Source organism: Malurus melanocephalus, unplaced genomic scaffold (assembly GCF_030028575.1).
Source record: "Malurus melanocephalus ecotype Western Australia unplaced genomic scaffold, MMel_1.1 scaffold_4, whole genome shotgun sequence".
Lineage (NCBI taxonomy): Eukaryota > Metazoa > Chordata > Aves > Passeriformes > Maluridae > Malurus > Malurus melanocephalus.
In genome coordinates, this window is record NW_026623236.1 from 6299739 (window position 1) to 6321415 (window position 21677).

The 21677-nt window shown below is 40.1% G+C and overlaps 2 protein-coding genes across 4 annotated transcripts in view; one reads left to right on the top strand and one right to left on the bottom strand.

Moving 5' to 3' along the window:
- Positions 1-13395, top strand: part of DOP1A (DOP1 leucine zipper like protein A) — a 58290-nt gene extending 44895 nt beyond the window's left edge. The window contains exons 27-38 of the mRNA XM_057369592.1: positions 280-424; positions 657-736; positions 1342-1451; positions 1615-1764; positions 2728-2789; positions 3382-3534; positions 4787-4923; positions 5804-5859; positions 6760-6924; positions 8453-8582; positions 10537-10596; positions 12707-13395. Of these exons, the coding sequence (XP_057225575.1) occupies positions 280-424; positions 657-736; positions 1342-1451; positions 1615-1764; positions 2728-2789; positions 3382-3534; positions 4787-4923; positions 5804-5859; positions 6760-6924; positions 8453-8582; positions 10537-10596; positions 12707-13012 (1554 nt within the window). The 3' untranslated portion in view covers positions 13013-13395. The remainder of the gene's footprint in view (positions 1-279; positions 425-656; positions 737-1341; positions 1452-1614; positions 1765-2727; positions 2790-3381; positions 3535-4786; positions 4924-5803; positions 5860-6759; positions 6925-8452; positions 8583-10536; positions 10597-12706) is intronic.
- Positions 10590-21669, bottom strand: PGM3 (phosphoglucomutase 3). 3 transcript variants are annotated; one of them, XM_057369570.1, is made up of 13 exons: positions 21406-21669; positions 20970-21175; positions 20045-20229; positions 19503-19570; positions 19051-19184; positions 18700-18895; positions 17734-17891; positions 17241-17324; positions 16510-16608; positions 16076-16192; positions 15795-15917; positions 14858-15031; positions 10590-12020 (listed from the first exon to the last, which is right to left on the bottom strand). In XM_057369570.1, the coding sequence occupies exons 2-13, from the start codon at positions 21171-21173 to the stop codon at positions 11802-11804; spliced, it is 1761 nt and encodes a 586-aa protein (XP_057225553.1). In that variant the 5' UTR covers positions 21174-21175; positions 21406-21669; the 3' UTR covers positions 10590-11801. The 3 variants fall into 3 exon arrangements, with proteins under 3 accessions (XP_057225553.1, XP_057225543.1, XP_057225561.1); XM_057369560.1 differs by having other exon boundaries at positions 21401-21669; XM_057369578.1 differs by lacking the exon at positions 10590-12020 and adding an exon at positions 13403-14239 and having other exon boundaries at positions 21401-21668.
- Between the last annotated feature and the right edge of the window lie 8 nt (positions 21670-21677).

The following is a 21677-nucleotide window of genomic DNA, read 5'->3' on the forward strand; positions in this document are numbered from 1 at the left end:
GTCCATGTCCATGGCAGTGGGGTTGGAACCAGATGCTTGAATGTACTAGAATTATTTGATACCAGTTCTGTAGTCTGAAATTACTCTTTAATATCTTCTCCATATATTTATAATTTGTTGAAAAAACTCTCATTTTCTGTGGAGTTCTTAATCACTGATAATATAGAAATTATTTGAAAGCAATTCTCTATTTGGTTATATGGATTTTTTACATGTCAGGACAATTAATACAGTCCTTTTGCACAAAGTTYTTAAAATGCTTGGGTTTTTTCCTACCAGGATGTAACGCACAAGATAGTGGATGCCATTGGAGCAATCGCTGGTTCTTCCTTGGAACAGACCACTTGGCTAAGACGAAACTTAGAGGTTAAACCTTCCCCCAAGATTATCGTTGATGGAAACAACTTAGAATCAGATGTTGAAGGTAGTTTCATTTTCATCTTTATTTAAAACAAAACTTATATTATCATGCTAAAATTAATGAAAAGTTTTGCAACATTTGAATACATGTAAAATGCTTCAGTATTGTTCCAGCATTAATGTATCTGGCAAAGCTTGTGAATCTTCAAAATACATGTTTTTAAAATATGCGGTAAGGTAAATAATGGTTTGAGAAAACTAACTTTGAAATTTTTTTTATTATCATCCTCATTTAGATATGCTGTCTCCAGCAATGGAAACTTCAAATATAACTCCATCTGTTTATAGTGTCCATGCATTGACTTTACTTTCTGAGGTAAATGTTTCTTTGGAGTTAATGAATACTGTCTTATAACAAGCCTCTATGTTGTGAAAAGCTGTGGATTAGAAGCTCGGAGAAGGAGATTTGATGGCAAACACTGATGTGAATGGATTCTGGGTCTTGTCATATAAAATAAAAAAGTATATAAAACTTTGTAAAAGTTTACAAAAAAAAGTATATAAAACTTTGTTACTAACCCATTGAGTTGGATGAGGTATAAAGCATGGCCTTTCAGATGTGTAGCATAGCAAACTTCTTTGATTGTAAATTTTGTATGTCTACCTCTGTGCTACATCTTGTTTTCTGCTATTAAYTGCAGTCAATATTTGAATTTTTTCTTTGTAGTTTATTCTCTAGAATGCATTGACCAGGAGCTTGTACTTCTGTGCATTTGCCTTAATTTGTTATAAAAATTATGGAATCTTTGTACTCCGGATATTGCAGGGTAACTGAAATTTGATAACTTCTATCATAAACTTCAATGTTCAGTGAAGAACATTATACAAAAAAAAAACAAACAACAAAACAAAAAAAAACCTGAATAGAGATAAAAAGGAATTTAAGAATGCATTATCACGTATCTTCCTCTCCTTTTGTAGGTTTTGGCTCATCTCCTGGACATGGTTTTCTACAGTGATGAAAAAGAAAGAGTTATTCCWTTGCTTGTAAATATTATGCACTACGTTGTGCCCTACCTCCGTAATCACAGGTATCTTTGCAGTTTATTGAATTGATGTATATCTCTACAGCCAGTTGAAATTTGGATTGTGGCACTTAAGTTGAAACAGGCATGATAAGGATTAGGTGCCTGTCAAACTTTCTGTAAAGCAACAGTTCAAAATTGGCTTATGTTGACTTTTTTTTTTTTTTAGTGCTCACAATGCATCCAGTTATCGAGCTTGTGTCCAGTTATTAAGCAGTCTTAGTGGATATCAGTATACAAGAAGAGCATGGAAAAAGGAAGCATTTGACCTCTTTATGGATTCCAGTTTCTTCCAGATGGATGCTTCGTGTGTTAACTAGTAAGACTTTCTTCTTTCTGCCTGTATCCATGGCCCTTATAAATTTTATGTATTCCATTAACACATAGACCAAAATTTCTCCACAGATCTCTGTTGAGGGAAATAGGGATTTTCTGTGGTTTAGGTTACCACGTGAAATATGAAACTTACATAAGGTATATTTCTATACACTAATCTCTTTTAAAGAATAATGATCTTAAAATTGAAAAAAAAAATCTGTGAAGAAAATGTGGTTAACATTTTGTAGAAACATACARTCATTTGCTCTGAGAGAGACCTTAAAGATCTAACTAACTGCCATGGGTAGGGACACCTTTCACTACACCAAGTTTTTCACAGCCCTATCCAACCTTGARCATTTCCAGGGATTCAGTATCTACAGCTTCACAGGGCAACCTGTTCCAGTGCATCTCCACCCTCATAGTAAAGATTATTTTCCTAATATCTAAATACACCTTCTTTCAGTTAAAAGTAATTCCACTTTGTCCTATCACTCCATGCCCTTGTAAAAAATCATTCTCTAGCTTTCTGGAGGCTCCCTTTTTTAGGTACTGGGAAGCTGCTACAAGATCTCCCTGAAGCCTTCTCTTTTCCAGTCTGAACAGCCCCAATTCTCAGCCTGTCTCCATAGGAGAAATCTCAGCCCTGTGACCACATCTTTTTGCTCTTGCCATTCTGCAGGACCTTGCGCTTGGCCTTGTTGTACTTCATGAAGTTCACATGKGCCTGCTTCTCAAGCCTGTCAGGGTCCCTCTGGATGGCATTCCTTTTTTTTCGGAGAAGGAGGTTCAAGAAATATAATTTCAGACCAAATAAAACCAAGTGAATGGTACCTTATGAAGCAGAGRGCCTGTATTGGAAGTCTTAGCCTAAACTGAAAGAGCAGAAAAGTTCTATGAATGTTCCTGAAAAATCTTGCTTTTTTCTACATTTTCTGATTTGTGTACAATTTTCCTCTTTTAGTTGGAGAGCTATTATGGATAATTTGATGACACATGACAAAACCACATTCAGAGATTTGATGAGTAAGTATTGRTATAGTAGTGACTTTTCTTCAGTATAAACATTAAAGAAATGGAAAACAAGTATCTTAAAGAAAACACTTGTTAAACATTTATTCCAATTTGTTTGCTTTATTCAGTGTTTTTCATGTTTTCTTCCACTATTTGTTTCTTGCGAGCCATAAATTGGAGTGAGAGAATTTGATACCATCCTGGCACACAGTGAATTTTGCCTATGTGGCAAAGCTGTTTGGGATGGGSGTGCTTTTTTGTTTGTTTGGGTTTGGTTTTGTTTTGAAGATCTGACACTAACTCTGCTTATAAAAATTAGTCTGCACATTTGAAAGTTCTGAGCATCTACACATGCAAATTTTATTTTAAAAAGTGGCTAAACTCCCTCCCAAAAGCCCCTAAACTCAGCCACTATTGTGTATACGTACAAGTTTTCTTTCAACTTTGGATTTCTGGTTACAAATACAAATTGCAAAATATACATCATCTAAACATCTGCTTTCAAACTTCATTAATGYGAAGAAAGTAGAGTTWTTTGTACCTAAAAGTGAAGCAGAARGTAAGTTTGTWAGCTCTTGTCTGTACTTTCCCTTTTCTCTTTCAGCACGAGTGGCTGTGGCCCAGAGCAGCTCCCTCAATCTGTTTGCCAACCGAGATGCGGAGCTGGAGCAGCGCGCCATGCTCCTCAAGAGACTCGCCTTCGCCATTTTCAGCAGTGAGATAGACCAATACCAGAAATACCTGCCAGACATACAAGGTCAGTAAAAATGTATCACTTAGTGGACTCTTCTGGACAATCCTATTAACTGTAGAATACTTGGATGACAGTGTAACAGCAGGTAAAATTTGTCCCCTGGATTATCAGTGTGTGGTACTGTTTCCATGGCTGAAACACAGTTTCTGCAGATTTTGGTTAAAATGTTTTCAGTTTTAAATAATCACCAAATGCTCAGGTTTCATGGTTTCCAGTTGACTTTAATCCAGATTATTTCACTGATCTGTCAGTTTATACCTTGACCAATATCCTTGGATAYCTGCACCATATGTTTTGACATGAATATCTGAGGTATAAACACCTTTCTATTAGGGATAAATAGGAAAATTGACCTTGATGTTTTGAATTCTTGATTCCTTTTGYTGGTGTTTTTTCCACTGTTCTGTTTATCAGTCCTGTTTGTTATTGAAGTTTATTTCTTACAGTGACCTTTTACCCAAAGTGATTGGGAATGGGAACTGCTTGGATTTTTTTTRAGATGATGCAAATAGATGCAGCAGCAACTTTTAGATATGTTGTCTTTCATGCCACCAAGGGGACACTTTGGTCACTTCTATATGGAAAATAAGTTGCATCAATTTTCCTGTTTCATTTGTTCCAGGATCTATTTTTTCAAAGTTATTTGCTTTTTTGGTTGGTTGGTTTTTTTCAGTTTTTTTTTCATTTTCAGTCAAGTCCATAGCTGAGATAAGTGTTGCATGGTATCAGGTGGTTTTACTGGTCTGAACYGCAACATGCATGTGGGTTGGTCTGACAGAAAAAATTCTTTATCTTTCTGCCTCTGTATATATTGAATGCCTGGGGTTATTATAGTTCAATAAAACTGTATTATCCCTTTGTGATTTCTCATGTGCGGTGCTGGTATGGCCTTTTAATAATGATAATACATCCAAGCTGTTCAGGCTGTTGTTGTGTTGTCTGGAATCTGTTGCTTCCTCTAGTTGTAACAGGTGAAACTCTGCATAAGATGAACAAAATTCTGAGATGCACTATTGCATTTATGGAAAGGACTTAACCAAAAATAGGCAACTGCACTATTTAGATGTTTCTCTCTTTTGTTCCTTCCTTGTTTCTGTTGTTTTTTTTTTTAATGTTGACAGAATAAAACTAGTGAAGTACTGGAACAGTTACATGGCGCATACTTAAAGTTAAAACTGAGAGTTAAAAAGGGAAGGAGAAAATGTTTATTGGAATTTTTCTGAACTGAGGGACCCTTCTCGACTTTTTGTTTCAGAAAGGCTGGTAGAAAGTCTCCGGTTGCCSCAGGTGCCCACCCTTCATTCCCAAGTGTTCCTGTTTTTCAGAGTATTGCTTTTAAGAATGTCTCCACAGCACCTTACCTCACTTTGGCCAACCATGATCACTGAACTGGTGAGTTACGGGTGGCATTCATTATGTGGAAGACTGGTGCACATCGGATCCACAACCTTATTCCTACTCAATGTTTTTAAGAAAATCTCTTCTAGAGATTGTGCATATCAATTTGYAATGGACACAAACTGAAAGCTGACTTATTTTCATAGTCCTGAATCTGTTTCTKGCAATGAAATTGAGTATCTGTTGGCTTATGCCATTTCAGCTGTTCAGCTGTTGCCTGAATTAAATTTACCTTTGTCCTCATTGTTCSCTACTGAATCCTATTTCAATCCAAGCAATAGAAGGAGAAAAGCTATATAAAATRTTTTAAAGTATGTTGTTTTAGTAACAGAAGAGTTTAATTTTGAGCCTGTCAAATGTATAAATAATAGAAARCCCATTCTACTCAGTGTGATATTCTGATTCCTGTGCTGTCCTCTGGCCTTCACACAAGTTACCATAGTCTTGTAACTACTTTCAGTTAACAGGACTGTGTTGTCTCTGGGAATTCACATCTGAGCCTGAATGTTCCATTAAACCATTCTTTATTCCCATTTCGTTTAGGTCGTGCTCTCTTTCAAACTAGTGGAAAGGATTAGCCTTTGAGAGGTTTCCTGGCCATTAAAGAGACAGTTCCGTGTGACCCTTGCATTATTGAGGTTACATATAAGGGAGGAAAGAACTTTAGGGTGCCAGTGTCCAGTCATACAGGAGCAGAAATAAAGCTCCAAACTATTACATTACAGGCCTTATTACTCAGTCTTATTACAGGCCTTCCTGTAGTGTTTTCTTGAGTCACAGTCCATTACAGGCTTATTACTCAGGCCTTCCTGTAGTGTTTTCTTGAGTCACAGTCCATTAAAAATTGTATTACAATGTAGCATTTGATCTTCAGGTGCAAGTGTTTTTACTGATGGAACAGGAGCTCACTGCTGATGAAGACATTTCCAGGTAAATGTATGAACTTCCTGCCTGTTTAACTTTATAAAAATCCCTTGATATGYTGATGGGGAATTCAGTCATTCTTTAAAATCATTTGTCTAAATATTACTCTAATTTGTAGTTGTTGAGCTCAAATGAGAAGGACTAGTAAAGGGTAGTTCAGTCTGACTGCAGTACCAGGGACAGACTGCTCAGGACAAAACAAAAGAAGTCCCACTGTCACTTGCTCATAAATCACTAGAGTAAAATACACAATACAAGTGTGTGAGTTCTTACAGTGTCTGCCTGACTAAAATTACACTGCTGCTGYAATTAAATTATGCATGGCATGACTTGCATCTTTTCTGTGTCATGCACTTATTCTGAATAAGACTGGTTCATTTTTTTCTGTTGTCTAAATAAAAGCATAGTTTCTTCTAGTATGAGAAAAGTGAGGTAGATAATTTTTCTTGTTTTGTTATCCATTGTTATCTCATCTGCCTTGTGTACAGTGTGATCCAATTTCAGTCARTGCTAGCAGCAGAGGCAGATTTCTCAAATGAGCCAGAGTTATTTGCCCAAGCTTTGTTCACTTTTTTCCTAGCTTGTCTTTGTTTATTTGGAGAGTTTTTCCCTCARATAAAGGAATATCAACATGACTGGCTATTTAAAATTTTCTCTTAATTTGAATATCTGAGAATAAGAGACAGTACAACACGTTTATTATATATTAACATTTTATCATGTGTATATATATATGCATGCAGAACTCCACCCGTAGCAAAGACTTGCAGTGTTCGGGTTTGATTTATTAATTCAGGATTACCGTGGTAAATAAAGACTTGTGTTTTTGTAAAGGCAAGTAAGAAAGATAGCTTTCATTGTGGCAGAAGTTTGTTTGATTTACCTCCCTGCTATAACATATTTTAGAACTTCTGGCCCATCTGTTGCTGGTTTGGAGACAACTTATACAGGCGGCAATGGTTTCTCCACATCCTACAACAGCCAGAGGTGGTTGAACCTGTATTTGTCTGCTTGCAAATTTCTGGACTTGGCTCTAGCTTTACCATCTGAAAACCTGCCTCAATTTCAGATGTGAGTAGAAGACATTGCCATTTAAGTTTTTGGATGTTTTTSCATGCCTCTTGATAAAAGTCTAGTGTATGAAGGTCTTTGGTTTTCTGTTTCTTTTCTTTTCTTGGACTTCAGCCAGGGCAGTCCATAGTGTGTTCCCTCACAGTATCTGAGTGGCCCCCAGGGCAAATAATGCTGCACATCAAATTAGTTCAAGCTGGTTTGATTTAGCCTGTGACAAGAGATTTGCCACACTTCATCAGTAGTAGTGATTTATTCAAGTATTTTATTTTTAAAATACTTAGTTGCACTAAAAATCAAAATACACCCACCCATCTCAGTGAGTAATGCATGAGATCAGAGGACTACATGTCATCTCAGCATGACTTGCTTAAATTACTCTTGGACAGTCTGTCTGGAAGATGTGGCAACAAACCTCCATAAAAAGGGGACCCAATAGGTTTTTCTTGGTCAGTAGCTGTCACAGGTGGAAACTGCTTCCTTGGTGCCTCTGCAATCCTGTTCCTTTGGGAAAAAAATGAATGAAAAACACTGGCATTTGCTGGAGACCCTGRGAAGGAGAGGCCACCAAGGACAAAAGAAATTATGTTGTCTCTTTCTTTACACTGCACACTGGTGACTCTGTGAGAGCACATGCCCTGGCACAGCTCTGTAGGCATTTGACCGCCCTTAATTATCCTGCTGTTTAAAAGACACTCATGTGGGTTAGAGCCTGGAAGGACTTGCACACACTGTCAGGTTGCGTCCTGTAGTATTTCTAAATCTACAGCCAATGTTGAAGGGTTTTTTTCATTTATTTTATTTTATGGAGATTTGGCTTATTACTCTTGTCCAGTTCTCCAGGCTATCCTAATCCTTGTTGTAAGCAAACCTCATTTTCTTTAAGTTATTACTGTGCATTTCTGGRAAGACAGCAGTCATGCTGAATCACACCTATTTTTATGGAGTTCTCATGGAGGCCTGGATTGAAGTTTGAACAGAAACTTTTATTTCCTTTATAGTTTATAATAGAAATAGCCAATCTTTGCAGTGCAAGAAGGTGCAGGAAACATTATGGTCCACTTGGTCTCACTGGGCTATGAATGGGTAAAATAAATGGGTTTCYATTATCAGCATGGTATATTGAGAAAATTTTGTGTGGACATATTGCAAATGTGCAGCAGAATTTAAGAAACATATATTTTKTAATTCAGAAGTGCTTACAGTTCTCTTGCACACAATGAGGATGTGAATGCTACTGGTTTTTAGCTTCTCTGTCCTATCTTCCTCTTGGCATCCCTGAATAAGAAACTCTAAAGGAAAAAGATATGGCCATATTACTTCCTGCTTTTTAGAATGTGTCTTTCTTATTCTTTCTTGTCAAAGACTGATGTTTTCTTGTGGGGGTTGACTTTCTTTTTTTCCTCCCTCCTTCTCTGATGCTACTGAGGAGATTACTAGATTTCTTCATCCATTCATATTTTTAGAGTGATCAGAAAAGCCTGCGTGTTCAGTAATGGTAACATCTGCTTGTGTTATCTCATGGCAGGTATCGTTGGGCTTTTATTCCAGAAGCATCAGATGATTCGGGCTTGGAAGTACGAAGACAAGGAACACATCAGAGGGAATTCAAACCCTATGTGGTGCGTCTGGCAAAGCTGCTGCGAAAAAAAGCAAAGGTATGTTGCTTTCTTCCAGTTTTGCGTTTCACTGCAGTTTTGTGTACAGTAACACAAACATTGTTTAGGTTTGGATATTTTAATTTTTTTTAAAGACTGAAGAATGTAAAGGTTTTTTCTTGTGTAGGAGATTCCACCTGGAGTAATCACAAAATCAGCATCAGGCAAAAAMCACATGTAGGTATAGAAAACAAATCAAACAAACAAAAAACCCAAGGCCCAAAACAAACAAAAAAGCCCACAAATTAATCAAACAGACAACAGAAAAATTCATAACCTCCTATGGTCAAAATTAATATTGTCGCTGACTTTGGATTTCYAAATTATAAGTATTATTTGAGTAAAAAGTAAAATATGTTCCATCATCTAATATATTTTAACATAAAATCACTTTCAGATAGCCAGTAGTATATGGTGCTAGTCTGTCCACCTACTTTCTGAAGTAGAAAACTGGTTTTGTTTAAAATAGTCAAATTAAAAAACTGTTGAATTCCTTAGCATGACAGAACTCAGAGTTTTGAGACTGAGCAGAGCCTGGGACTGTGATGAACAGAAGAAGGCAGAGATCAGTATAAACAGTTCTGTGGAAATTTTGGCTGCACAGTTTGTAGAGTGGCAGCAGAACTAGGGTCAGTGTTACGTTGGTGCATGGGGTGTGTTAAACTCCTGGTTTGGGGGGTTCAGGCCTGATCTGCTGACAAAGCTGATGGAAATCAGTCAAGCATTGTTCCAGGGAGATCTCCTCTGCCGCCACAAAGTACAAAAATTGCTGGCAGATATTTTGCTGCTCCTGCTGTGAGGACAGAGCCCTCCTGGGCAGGCAGTTCACTGGGAAATATTGCTGGGTGAGCCAGGGAAGCAGGGAGAAGTGCAAAGCCATATGGCCACAGGTTTTGAAGTTTTATTCTCAGGTTTCTCTCTGTATAGAGGGAGAAAGCCCTGCTTTGTCAGGGCTGTAACACTGGCAGCTTGCTGTAGCTACTGCATTTGCAGTCTCTAATGTGTCTTCAGAGTGTAAAGAAACTATGRCTGAGACACAAGTGGCTACATTAAATTTAGGGATAACTCACTTGCAGGCATATCTGAACTACTGAAGCAAGGCTCACAATTATAGGGTGCAAAACTAGTATCTGAAGCATATCTGCATCCTACATTTTATCATTTTCGAATCATGAAGATGAGACAAAATTTCTCACCTTGCATGTATAAAGGAATAATGAGTTGTAACTGCCTGCTTCTCAGGCACAGCCTCTAACCCTGGTGTTCAATGTAGTATTTGTTAGAAAGTTGTCACACTCCAAGTAATCTCTGTGCATGAATTTATACATCATATGTGATCTATAAATATACAYATGCTGCTGGTAAGTACTGCATGCTAAGCTAGATGCCTGAAGTCAGGACTCCCACAGTWTGCTTCAAGAATACAGAAAACTTCCTGGAATTTCTGGAACTCCCTAGTCATGGCAGCAGTTGCACACTGAACCATAGGTAGGTGGATGATGATGAGATAAATATGAGATAATGAATATTGATTTCAGGMCATTTTTTCTTCAGGCAGAGGAGAATACTGTTACATATAGCTGTGGGGTTTTCTTAGAAAATAACTSAGAAAAATTGAGTGGATCTTAAGTTCCCTTCAGGGCACTCTGACTCATGTTTAGATTAATGTAGTATGGTTTGCTCAAGCTCTGTTATCTGAGGGAAACGTGCTTAAAAACCTCCTTCAGTACTGCTGGAAATGAACAAAGGCACAAACTGGCAGTGTTGTTTTTGTCTAATAGGTTCTTGGCCATACTAGCTTGAGTCTGCCATTTCTGGATCATGGACTTGTTGGGGTGGGTGATTTTTCTAACTGAAGCACAGCACCCAACCAAGCAACTGCACGGCCTTCATGGCAAAGTTTTATTTTCATATATGAAATGCAGTCTGAAAGTTCTCCTCTTTCCTTCCACAGGACAAACAGGAGGACTTTAAGACGGTGGTTTTGGAGGGAATGGAGATGGCCAAGCATCAGGTGAGGGTGGCCTTTGATGCTTGAGTTGTGAAACAAGCCTGCCATAATAATAACATCACCTCAAGGCTCTGGGTACAATTTAGCATTCAGTAAGAATTGAGAGAGGTCAGATTTGTTATAGAACAAAGCTGAGAGATTTTTGAGGTCTGTAAGGACCTTATTTTGATAGGTAACTGTAATAAAAATAAAGGAAAYCTTTTTTAAGCTGGTTTCCTACATGAAATAGGTTACAAAAAGCTAATGTTGGTTCTAGGAAGAATTATGATTGCAAATCATKATAAAATTAAATGGTAAAATAATTTTTGTCAAACTGCTGGTGTGAAACACAGTCCCTGTTTGGTATCCATGTAATTAACTGTTGTTTTGAGCACCTGGGGAATTAGTGGTATTTGCTTAGCTAATGCTGCCATGAGGAAATGGCTTGGACGAGTTGCATTTCATTGTTCAGAGCTGGAATTTGCACATGCACCCATTTGGTTGGCTGCTGTGTGACACTGATACTTGCTGTGTCCTGGGGGCACTCCCTGCTCACCACTGAGCAATGTTAAGCATCACACAGTATGGAAGAAACTTCTCAGTGAATCCAATGAGAAGTTTTTTAAGTAGAAACTCTAAAAATTAGTAGCCTTATTTAAAGGAGGCATCAGCAATTCCTTCTGTGTTGGAAATTCAGTCTTCCCTTTGCTGTGAGCCTTCCTTTTCAGATTTGTAAAGCTAAAATAGTGATCTCCTGTGGCAGGGAGCCAAGCCACTGGATTAAAATACTAAGATACATTTATATTGAATTAAAACCTAATTGGGGTTTGTAAAATAGGTGCCCTGCAGGCTCCTCAATTGGAGGACAATTGCATCATTTAAAGGGTAAAAACTGGATTTGTTTAAGTATCATGTCTTGAAAAAAATCTATTTGCTCAAAGGCTGCACAATCAATGATCCTTAYCTTATGCTCTGCTCCCACTGCTGTCCTTTCCCCTTCACTCTCCTTTCATTACCAAGTGGACCCCCYGCCTCAGCCAGGGCACTGGGACAGAGGTGCTATTCAGGGGTGGATCCACAGGTGGTTCTTCTTGGTGAGGTCTTAGTGCTTCTTTTCTTCTTCCTTGCAGAATGAAATCCAGTATTGCTGGAATTCTACTTCATGGTAGTTCTCTGTACTGGTTTGTCAGTAACAGTACAAACAAGGTGTTTCTAGTGGTGAAAGTACCTTATTGTCTAGATTTGAGTATGGTTTTTGACTCAGAGACAAAGGAAGTGAGGGAAGAACCATGAGAACCTGGATCTTGGTGCTCGGGTATTTCAGAATGCAGATGTTTAAGGCAGCCCTGAGCAGGGTTACAGCAGTGTGCTGTTGCTGGTGAGCATCTGGTATGTGACTGCTGCCTTTGCTTGTGGGGTTCCTGAAATTCTTTCCTTTGAAATTCCCCCTGTGAAATTGAAGGAACATAACTGAGTTCTGAGAATTAGCAATGAGTAACTGAACCATGTTCCTTTGAGAACAATTTCAAGTGTTTGTCAGAATGTCCATGTGTTTTATTTKTGATACTAAAAACTGCATTGCTTTTGCTCTTCCTGACAACTCTGAACTCAAGCTGCAAAGTGAAAATGCTTTTATCTATATTAACCTCCTCTGGGGTTTATCATCACTGAGGCTGGCAGTATCAGCTGCTGAAGTGTGAGTGTCACCAGAGAGGAGCCTGCTTTGGAAAGCAGCTGAAGGAGCTCACAACTGCCAGCTGTCACCAGCTTTGGGCCATTTGTATTGTCCCAGGAGGTGCTCCCAGGAGCAGTTCCACGGGGCTGCATGACATGGGGGCTGCCTTGCTTTGGGACAGCGCTGGGCTGAGGTGTTGGTCTTGAATGCCCACTGCAGCTGTCCCATTGGCATCAGCTGACTGCCATCTGTACACTCCCAGCCACGGCCTCTGCAGGGCATGGTGAGGAGGAGCAAAGGATCTGCTTTGGAGACTACACTTCAGCTGATGTGTATTTTGTGGATAGGACAAATATTCTTGGACTTTAGAAAAGTACTATATTATCCATTAGTCTTTTGTTTTTGCCTGTGCTTTTCCTGTTTTGTCCTGTATTATTTCCCATRTCTCTGTATTTGCAGAAAAACCCAGAGGAGGATGGCTCAGGGAAAACACTAAGCTGGGAACCAGGTCACTTGCTTTTAACCATCTACACTGTTCGGAGCATTGAGCAGCTTTTGCCTTTCTTCAATGTACTCAGCCAAGTTTTTAACAGCAAAGTTACAAGCAGATGTGGTGGACACTCAGGGAGCCCTGTCTTTTACCCCAACTGCTTTCCAAGTAAGGACATAAAAATGGAGAACCTCAAGACCTTCTCCAGCAAAGCAAGACAGAAGATAGAAGAAATGGTTGAGAAGGATTTTCTGGAAGGCGTCATAAAATCATGAAACAAACTGGTACTACTCAGCCTATATGTAGTGTAACTATTTAAATGAATTACTGTATCTTTCCCAGTTGTATAGTATTCTTTTCTTATTTTGTATGTAATGAAATACTTAATGTTGTATTTAAGTTAAATATTTGTAAATAAGAGAAGTTCTGGATGTGGCCTGAATCAAGTTTAAATATTGGTGGCTCATATTGATTATGGTGCCTACTATTTACAGTAAATGTTTTGTTGTCTTGAGTTCTGTCTTTAAAAAGAAAAAAAAAACAACAAAAAAAAATACAAGGTGCACATTTTTTCAATTTCTTTCTAGTTTATTTTTGTCTTTTTTTTTTAATCCATTGGAACCTGTGCTTATTTAATAACCTGTAAAATGCTATTATGGCAGGACTACAACGAACTGTTTGTCAGAGGTAGACACCCTGAATCAGAGTATGCCAAGGAGGATACTGGTGCRTTTAAAACATTGCATCCTCTTGGCCCAGCCCCTTCATGGTGCTGGGGAGCATTAAAGGCCACAGAAGACAAACTTGTCTCTGTCCCTTCCCTATCAAATGTGATTATAAATAGTATTACTGCAAATCACTTTCTAAATAATCTCATAAAGTGTCTAAAGAAGATAATATTGCAATAACAGATGATTATTTGCAAATTTTGGTTTTCATTATATTGTTTCCCCCTCAAAATGAGGTGAACTGAATCTGAAGACAGAAGTGACAACCTCTGTCTTACACTGTTTGCCCACAGATGATTGGGCTACTGGGGGAAGGTGGGGATGATGTTCCTGCAGCGGCCACTGCACTGCAGCCACTGTGAGCACAGTCAGAAGAGCTCTGGTCATGCAGCCATGGCCAGTGCTCTGAGGGTGTGGGAGTTGGATTTCAGGCACAATGTGACAATGAATTAACCTGGGGCAGGGAGGGGCAGAATTCCTTCTGGACAAACTTGGGGAGGGCGGGACATTCAACAGCAAGAGCATTTCATTAAGAGGTAAGTTGCTAAAGGAGGTTAAGAATAAGCAGAGTAATATTCTTCCCAGTTCTGATCAATCCTTGCTACTCCCAGGAATGGTTGGCTATGTGCACAGCAGCACATGGTACAAAAAGTAACATTAAAAGTTGTGTGCTTTAACTGCCATTTGTTATATAGGCTGGGGTGGTGCTCCTTTTCCACCAGCGAGGTGGAAAACAGCCAGGCTCACTTCATGGGCGAGGGCATCTGCATTCTCCTGTAGAATGTTGGAAAAGTTAGTTATGCTGCTGTCAGCGTGAGAAGAATAGAGCAAATAYGTGATATTAAGGCAAGCATTTTCCTGCAAATGCTGGGTTCCTTATATTGCTCTATCAGCCTGAGGTGTGCTCTGCTGCTGCCATCATGCTGGCAGAGAGAAATGGGTAGGAGCATGTGAACTGGGGAGAGAAAGATCACTGCTTTTGCTGTCACCTTTAAGTTCAGATCTGGACTAACTTAACAGCAACCAGAATTTTTTTTCTGTTTTGCCTCTTATGAAATTGTGTAGGTAGGGGCTGCTTTAGTAACTTTCTTCTTAACCATGAGCTCTCAGAAGGCTGGTTGTCTTTTTGAAATCATCTGGTGTTAAATCTGCCTTTATAAACATTTATATTTTCCTTTTGAAGATAAGCATTAAGAACACTAAACATTACTTTTCTAAATAAAAGAAAATGCAAAGTGACTTTTTGTGATCAGTCTTTTTTCCAAATGTACCATTTGTTAAGTGTGACTAAATGATGAGTATGGAAACAGACTTCCTTYGTCACCCCCTGCTAAGCAGAAGGCTGTTTAACGTGAACAAGCCCACTCATAAAAGTGTTGTTTAAGCTCTGACCTGTGTGTCTGCTTCAGCGTAGATTCTGACAACATCCTCTGTTCCTGATGGACGGACAAACGCTCGTGACAGTTTGTACTTCTTTACAAGGGCATCGATTTTCTCCTGTAGGCCTGGGGGTGTCAGCACTCGCCTTTCTGCATCCGTTGTGTCAATGACACGCCTGTCTGCAACCTGTGGCATGAGAAACAGGAAAAACAGAAATTCAGGGTTTGACATGGGGGGTGATGCTGCCTGGAGAAAAGTTCAATTTGGGAGCTAATAAAGAGCTACTCAAACACTTGGGGATCCCTAGGATCCCTGCCCAGCATCTATTAACCAAGTCCTGAGAGGCCTCAGCTGCTCCGTTTGAAAGAAGGGTCATTTCTTCTCAACATGCCTCCCTGTTCAGACTGAAGTGAAGCTACAGCTTCTCCTGGTASATCAGACACCTAAACTCTTTCCTGTGGTTAATTTAGGGCCCATGCTTCCTTACCATGTCTACCAGAATGCTGCCACATGGCATGTTCTGTTCAAGCTCTTTCAATGTTTGAAAGGATACAGAAGCAACAGCTTGAACATTCAAGTTATACAAAGTGGCAGAGCAAGAAAAATCCAGCTGCCCTGGAAGCAGGGGCCATAGAAAAATAGGATTTTTCTAATTTGAACATTCAGAAGAAATTCTAAGCTAAAATTTGAAGAGTTTTGGTCAGGGTTTTCCATTTAATATAGCTGGCTATTATTTCATCGTTTTGTAAGTCATATTTCTGTTTTAGTCCAAATGAAATTCTGGTCCCTCCTCTGGGTTTTTTTACCAGCTTCTTTGGCCTACTTCTGCCCTTTGGTGGTCTGTTTCTGCTTTACAATAAAGCTTCTCAAAATACGTGCAAGCAAAAGATGCTCAGAGCAGGGCCCCCAGAGGCTGCTGTGGCCTGGGACAGCGTGGCTGGTAACTCACCTGAACCTTGAGCAGCCGGTTGGGAAGGTCGGTGTAGAGAGAGTCCCACTGCTGCACAGTCAGACCCTTCAGAGCCAGGATTGCTTCAATAACCAGCATGTCTGAGACAGCATCGCCGACAGTCTGCCAACAGGGAGGGGAAAACACTGCAGCAGTCCACAGGGAAGGCAGGGAGGCAGCATTTGATCAGCAAGCTCCCAGCAGCAGCCTGACAAACAAACTCACMAACAGGCTCAGCCTCATGCCTGCCAACACAGTGATTCAGTTCTCCCAGTTTTTACCTGATTAATCAGGTCAATCATGTTTGCAAGCATCTTTGCTGCTTCTCTTTTTTCATCATCCTTCTCCTCTTTTACCAGTTGTCGTATTTTAGTTTCGGCAGCTTTACTAAATAATACCTAGAAGAAAAAGATGAAATCTTGTCAACATCAAGCCAGGATATGTGCAGTAGTGAGGAAAGAACTTTCACCATCTAAGCCCAAATAGCCGTCATTAATGTTTGCTACCATTAATTCCCATCCCCCTATAAATCACAGAGCAACTGGTGGCAATGCTATAATAAAGACAGAAGGGGGAAACAAGTCTATTTTCAAACAAGGAGAATAAAAGTCTTGTTTATAAAACTAAGCAGAGTGAAAAGACCCCCTTCTCCAGCTAATTTAACTAAAATTTTGTACATAGTGGCTGATCATACRCATTACCTGCTCATACTTACTGTGCCATGTCCGTTTGCCTCAAAATAAACACCCACATCAAACTCCTGGGCCTTGTGGTGCAAGTGTTTCACTCCTGTTTTGACACAGTGCACCGGTACCTGCAGCCCAAGGATGTGCAAAGAATGACAGCAAGGTTACAKATGTACTGAGCACCAAACTGGATGGACTGTTACAAACTAACCCACGTTACAAACTAACTGCTCCAATGATCAAATTTCTGAAGACCCGATTAAAAAAATATTTCATTAATTCCTGTGTAAATAAAAGCTAAATAAAGAAATAAAGCAATAAACTCCAAACCTACAAAAATCCAATTTAGTTTATGACTTCAGAGAGCACACGAGATAACGTACAAACAGAAATAATATGCTGAATTTCTCTARTGAACACCCAGCTTGCTGAAAAAAATGGAACAATCAGTGTCAAAATATTAAGGAGCCTTTACTGACTCACTTTGTTGCAAAGCCAGAAAGTCTTCAACTTGTTTGAGAAGTATCAAGGGATTTTGTTAAACTTTTTTTAAAATTAAGTTTAAATTCATGAAAACCAACTAGAACTTAAGTTTTGCTCTCTCATGTCTCCCTTGCCACCAAGAATTTATCACTATTGGAGGTTCAAAAGAGTAATTTATTTTTGCTTGATTTTTGTTTTCCTAGCAATCATACTACAGTAGCATTTACTTTAAAAATAAGCAAATGTAAACTACCTAGAAAAGAAACATGGAGAATACCTTCAGTGTTTCCTGGAGGTAGCGTGTTGAATTCCCATTGGCATATGCTGTTTGTACCACTGCCATGTTGAAGTTCTGTTTCACCTGARCAAACCAACAGGCCGAGTTTTACTGTTCAATAGGTACACAGCCAAACAAGCAGGATAAATGGAGAGATAATCAGAACYGTTAAATATACACTTAAAACTCCTGGGTGTCAGAAGGAGGCACCAACTCAATTAGAACTTCTGTGTGTTTAAAATAATATGAACCCTGTTCACRTCCTTGTATATCCCATATTGATTTTTCTTGGGTTTGGCTGAACCACCTCTTCAAGCTCAGACTTCCCAAAACCCTTTCTGGCCACACTGGTGAGGCAAAGGTTTGATCTCTTTTACAAGCAGGTTTACTTTAGCTAGATGTAGAGAGACCACATACCAGCCAACACAGTTTCCTTAGACTATTTTATACTTCACAAATTAAAATGCCAGCATTCATTTCATGTTAGAGTTACCTTGGCAAGAAGTTCTTTCAGGAAGATACTAATTAAAGTTGCTATTTTATCTCCATCAATCAGGTGAAAATGTCCAGYTGTGTCCTTGTAATAATAAACAATTCTGTCTGCATCACCATCAAAYGAGCAGCATCTCTCATTGGGCTTCATGTCCAGCCCTAGCGCACAGAGTTACAAATGCAAGTTAAAGACAGGAAAAGAAACAAAATCAGGTAATTTATTTCGGAGAGTGATTAAGGAAACACATTTCCTTCTCAGAGCACAAGTCTGCATATGAATTGCTATACTCAGGCACGGTTAAGCCAGGATCCAGACACGAGGCACCCCCAGTGTCCACTCCCCAGCACTGCCACTGTGCTGCTCCCAGCACTGCATTTCTCCAGTACACAAGCAGTGTGGGAAGTGGAAACCATGCCGTATCTTGGTGCTCAATTTTAGCCAGCAGTTGCAGTGAGAGGGCAGGTGTCCAGTGGAGAACTCAGTTTAGCCTTAAATAATCYATATCCAAACCAGCCTGCTCTCCCAGCTCAGGGTTTTCTTTAATACACTTCTCAGAAAATTGATTGAAATTATTTCTTCACTGGTTTATGTCAATGAGTCAGCCTGCTGGCACTGAGCTGTTAATTAACCCAACCCTTCTGCAGGAACCCGGAAAAATGTTTCTTCATAATACAAAGGCAAGTAAAATAAATAAAATTAAGCCAGTTCTGACTGATCTTTGGACTCTGCCAGCTTAACATTCAGAAGAGATTGTCAAACAGAAAGATAATGTGCTCCTCCAAGCAGTTTAGACTAACATAAACCAGAGATGTGCCAAACTTGGCCATGCTATTCCCTCTTTCTGTTGCACAAGGAGAACCATTCATGCACTTAGTAAGAAACAGGGAGCTCTGCTTACTCAAGGGTGTGGACCCTTGCCAGACCCTGCAGAGGAGGTAAAGCAAGATAAAATTATTGACTACATACCTCCYGGTGGTTTCTGGTGAACTTTCACAAAATCTGCACCACATAAGTGATTGAGTTTCTCCTTGGTTCCATCATTATGTATGTGAATTAGCACCTCTTGAGGAAAGTAGGGCTTCATTTCTGACAGTTTCAGGGCTCCTATTCCATTGGCACAGTCAATCTTCAGGTGCCTCTGACTCTCTCCAGAGCTGTGAGACTTAATACAAAGGAAGAAGRGGCAAAATGAACTCCTACCCTCAAGAAACCACATCTAGAGCATGCTGAATTAGAAATTTCATACCCAAAGAGGCTAACAATTAATTAATATTAATTCTGTAGATTTGTACAAAGAAGACAACACCCACTATTCACCTGTTTTATCAGTTCCATAAAGGCTTTGGATAGTTTTTCATAATAACCTTCCAGTGTTGCTTTCCCGTACTGCCCTTGGGTGTTTTGACAGCAGACCATGTAATGGAGCTGTGGGGTTGTCACCAGACCATAATCTAGTGTGAAATAAAAGCCACAATATTCAGAAATAGAATTGTGAATCAGTTGTTGCTTAAAAGTACAATAAACAGACAAATGCAGGGCAAGAAACACACATGAAATTTTTCAAGTTCTATTATGAAAGCATGACACTCCCCTGCCTCACCTTGCATTAAAGCCAACACAATTGCCCTGAAATAAGATTGTTACAAGGCAGAATGGAAATGTGTCTGGGCTATTGCTTTAGGGATAGTAAAAAGTTACACTTACATTAAAAAAAAAAAAAAAAAAAAAAAAACTTGAAATGAGACTAGAATTGCAGCAGTGTAACCTACCATGGTACTGACCACCTAGGACCTGGATACCATCTATTACTGACTGGGAGAGCTTCTTGCTGCTTGGTCTGGAAAACAACAAATACAGCTGATCACCTTGGCAAAGGCATTTATCTGTGGGGTGGGAAGGAAGCACAAGTGTAAGACTCTGTAAGATTCCTGCCAGTAGATTTAGACTCACTGTGAATAAATCCACACCTTTTTATGCTGTAAGCAATTCCCAATAAAGAAGTTTGAAAGCAAACACACCAGGGGATTGCAAACACAAGTAAACTGCAGGACACAGGTGGACATCACACAACACCTTCAGAACCCCACACACACCACAATAAGGCACCCTCTTCAGAAACAGCACTGCGAAGTTCTTGAAGCTATCAGGGAAGCTAGCATAGCAACAGAATTGGAAAACAATTGCTTATTGCTGTTTTCATAAATGAAGCCACAAAAAAACCTAATCTGGCTGCAGAGGGTAAAACATCCCAAAAACATGAAGACAGCACTGGCATGTCCATAAGGACACACCTACAGCCTTTTGTCATTACCTGGTGTCTCTACCAATAAAAACCAAGGCATCTTTGTGCAGGTTCACTGCTGCTTTTTGGCAGATCTCAGTTATCACCTTCTGTAATTCTTGTTCCTCTGCATTTGCTAGTTGTGTGGCATACTCTTCCCAGGAAGGGTGCAGCATTTCTCCAAGAGGATCAACCAGCTTTACACCATTGTCTTCCTTAGTAGAAAACATAAAAAAACCCAAAAGATARTAAGTCTAAAAGTGGGGAACCAGTAAAGAAGTCTCTTTGAAAACACATGGTTCAATCACATTGCTTCTTCGAAGTGGATAACTTCTGGGATGACATAGCTTAGCTGTTTATCTAACCCTCCAACAAACCCCCCAAAAAGTACTATACTCAGCAGATTAAGTAACCAACTCTTTCACCCTTATAAATTTGGTGTCAAATTCATTTGACATTAAAATGGCAAGATTTTAAGAACCTTCAACACTCCACAGCAGCAGACACCCAAATGTCTGATTTTTAATTGCTGCATTTGCACGTTTGTTTTTAGAACTTACAGATTTTACTCAAAGGTCCCTCTGTTTTCAAGAYATTCCTAGCTTCCCAACATTAGAAAGCTATGTCGCAATATGAACTGTTTCCTATRTTAGTGCAACATGAAATGTTTCCTATGGTACATGAGAAAAAAATTTCCACACGAAAAAGTTTTCCACATGATAAAAATGTCACTTGTGTTTAGGGGGAAAAGTAACTTTGAATAGACCAGGGATCATATTTACAGGGAGAAGGTGAAATGCTTTTAGCAGGCCCAAGTGGCTTCAGGATTTGGTCTCACAGTGCCATGGTGAGCTTTGATTCCAACAAATTGATCACATCTTTCCATCCTTCTACCAGAACACTTCACATCATCCCATCACACTGGTCACGAGTTTAAGGAAAGGGCTGTTCTTACTTCAGGGTTGTGAGACGCTGTGACCATGATGCCAATTGTCGCCGTCACGGCTTTGGACCTGAGGACTGCCAGGAGGCCCATGCGGAACACGACGTGGTCCAGCTGCTCGGCCTTGGTGCGGAATCCAGCGGTGCCATAGTGCAGGGTCAGCCCGGCAGGCTTGGGGTGCAATGCCGAGTACTTTTTAAGGGCTTCGGAATCCATTTCTAGAGAAAGAAGCAGCATAGAGGCAGTGAGAGAAGACGAATCACAGTAATCTGTTTCACGATTTTAAGCCTGCGGGTGCCTTGAACCGCCCCCACCAAACCCTAGGGCACTGCGGGGGARAGCACGGCCACAGTGAAGGAGTCTCTGGATAAATTTATCCAGAGAAATGGATAAACAGAGTCTGATCAGATATAAGCCGCTCCTGCAGCGAGGGCTTCCCGTACCTCACCGTGGCATCAGCCGCGGCTTCATACACTAATAATTTCCGAGCACAAAAGCAGGCGGTCCCGCCTCGCCAAGCCCTTGCAGGGAAACTCCCAGCGGAGGCCCCGGGATGTTCCACCCGGGCGGCGGCTCCGTGCGSACAGGCAGGCAGCCACCAGGCCGGGCCGGGCGGAGCCAGCCGGACACGCGGCCCCACAGGCGGCTCCAGCAGCCGCYCCTGAATCCCTGGGACCCGCGGCGGTGGTTCCCGGTCGCACCGGCTGGGACGGGACGGGA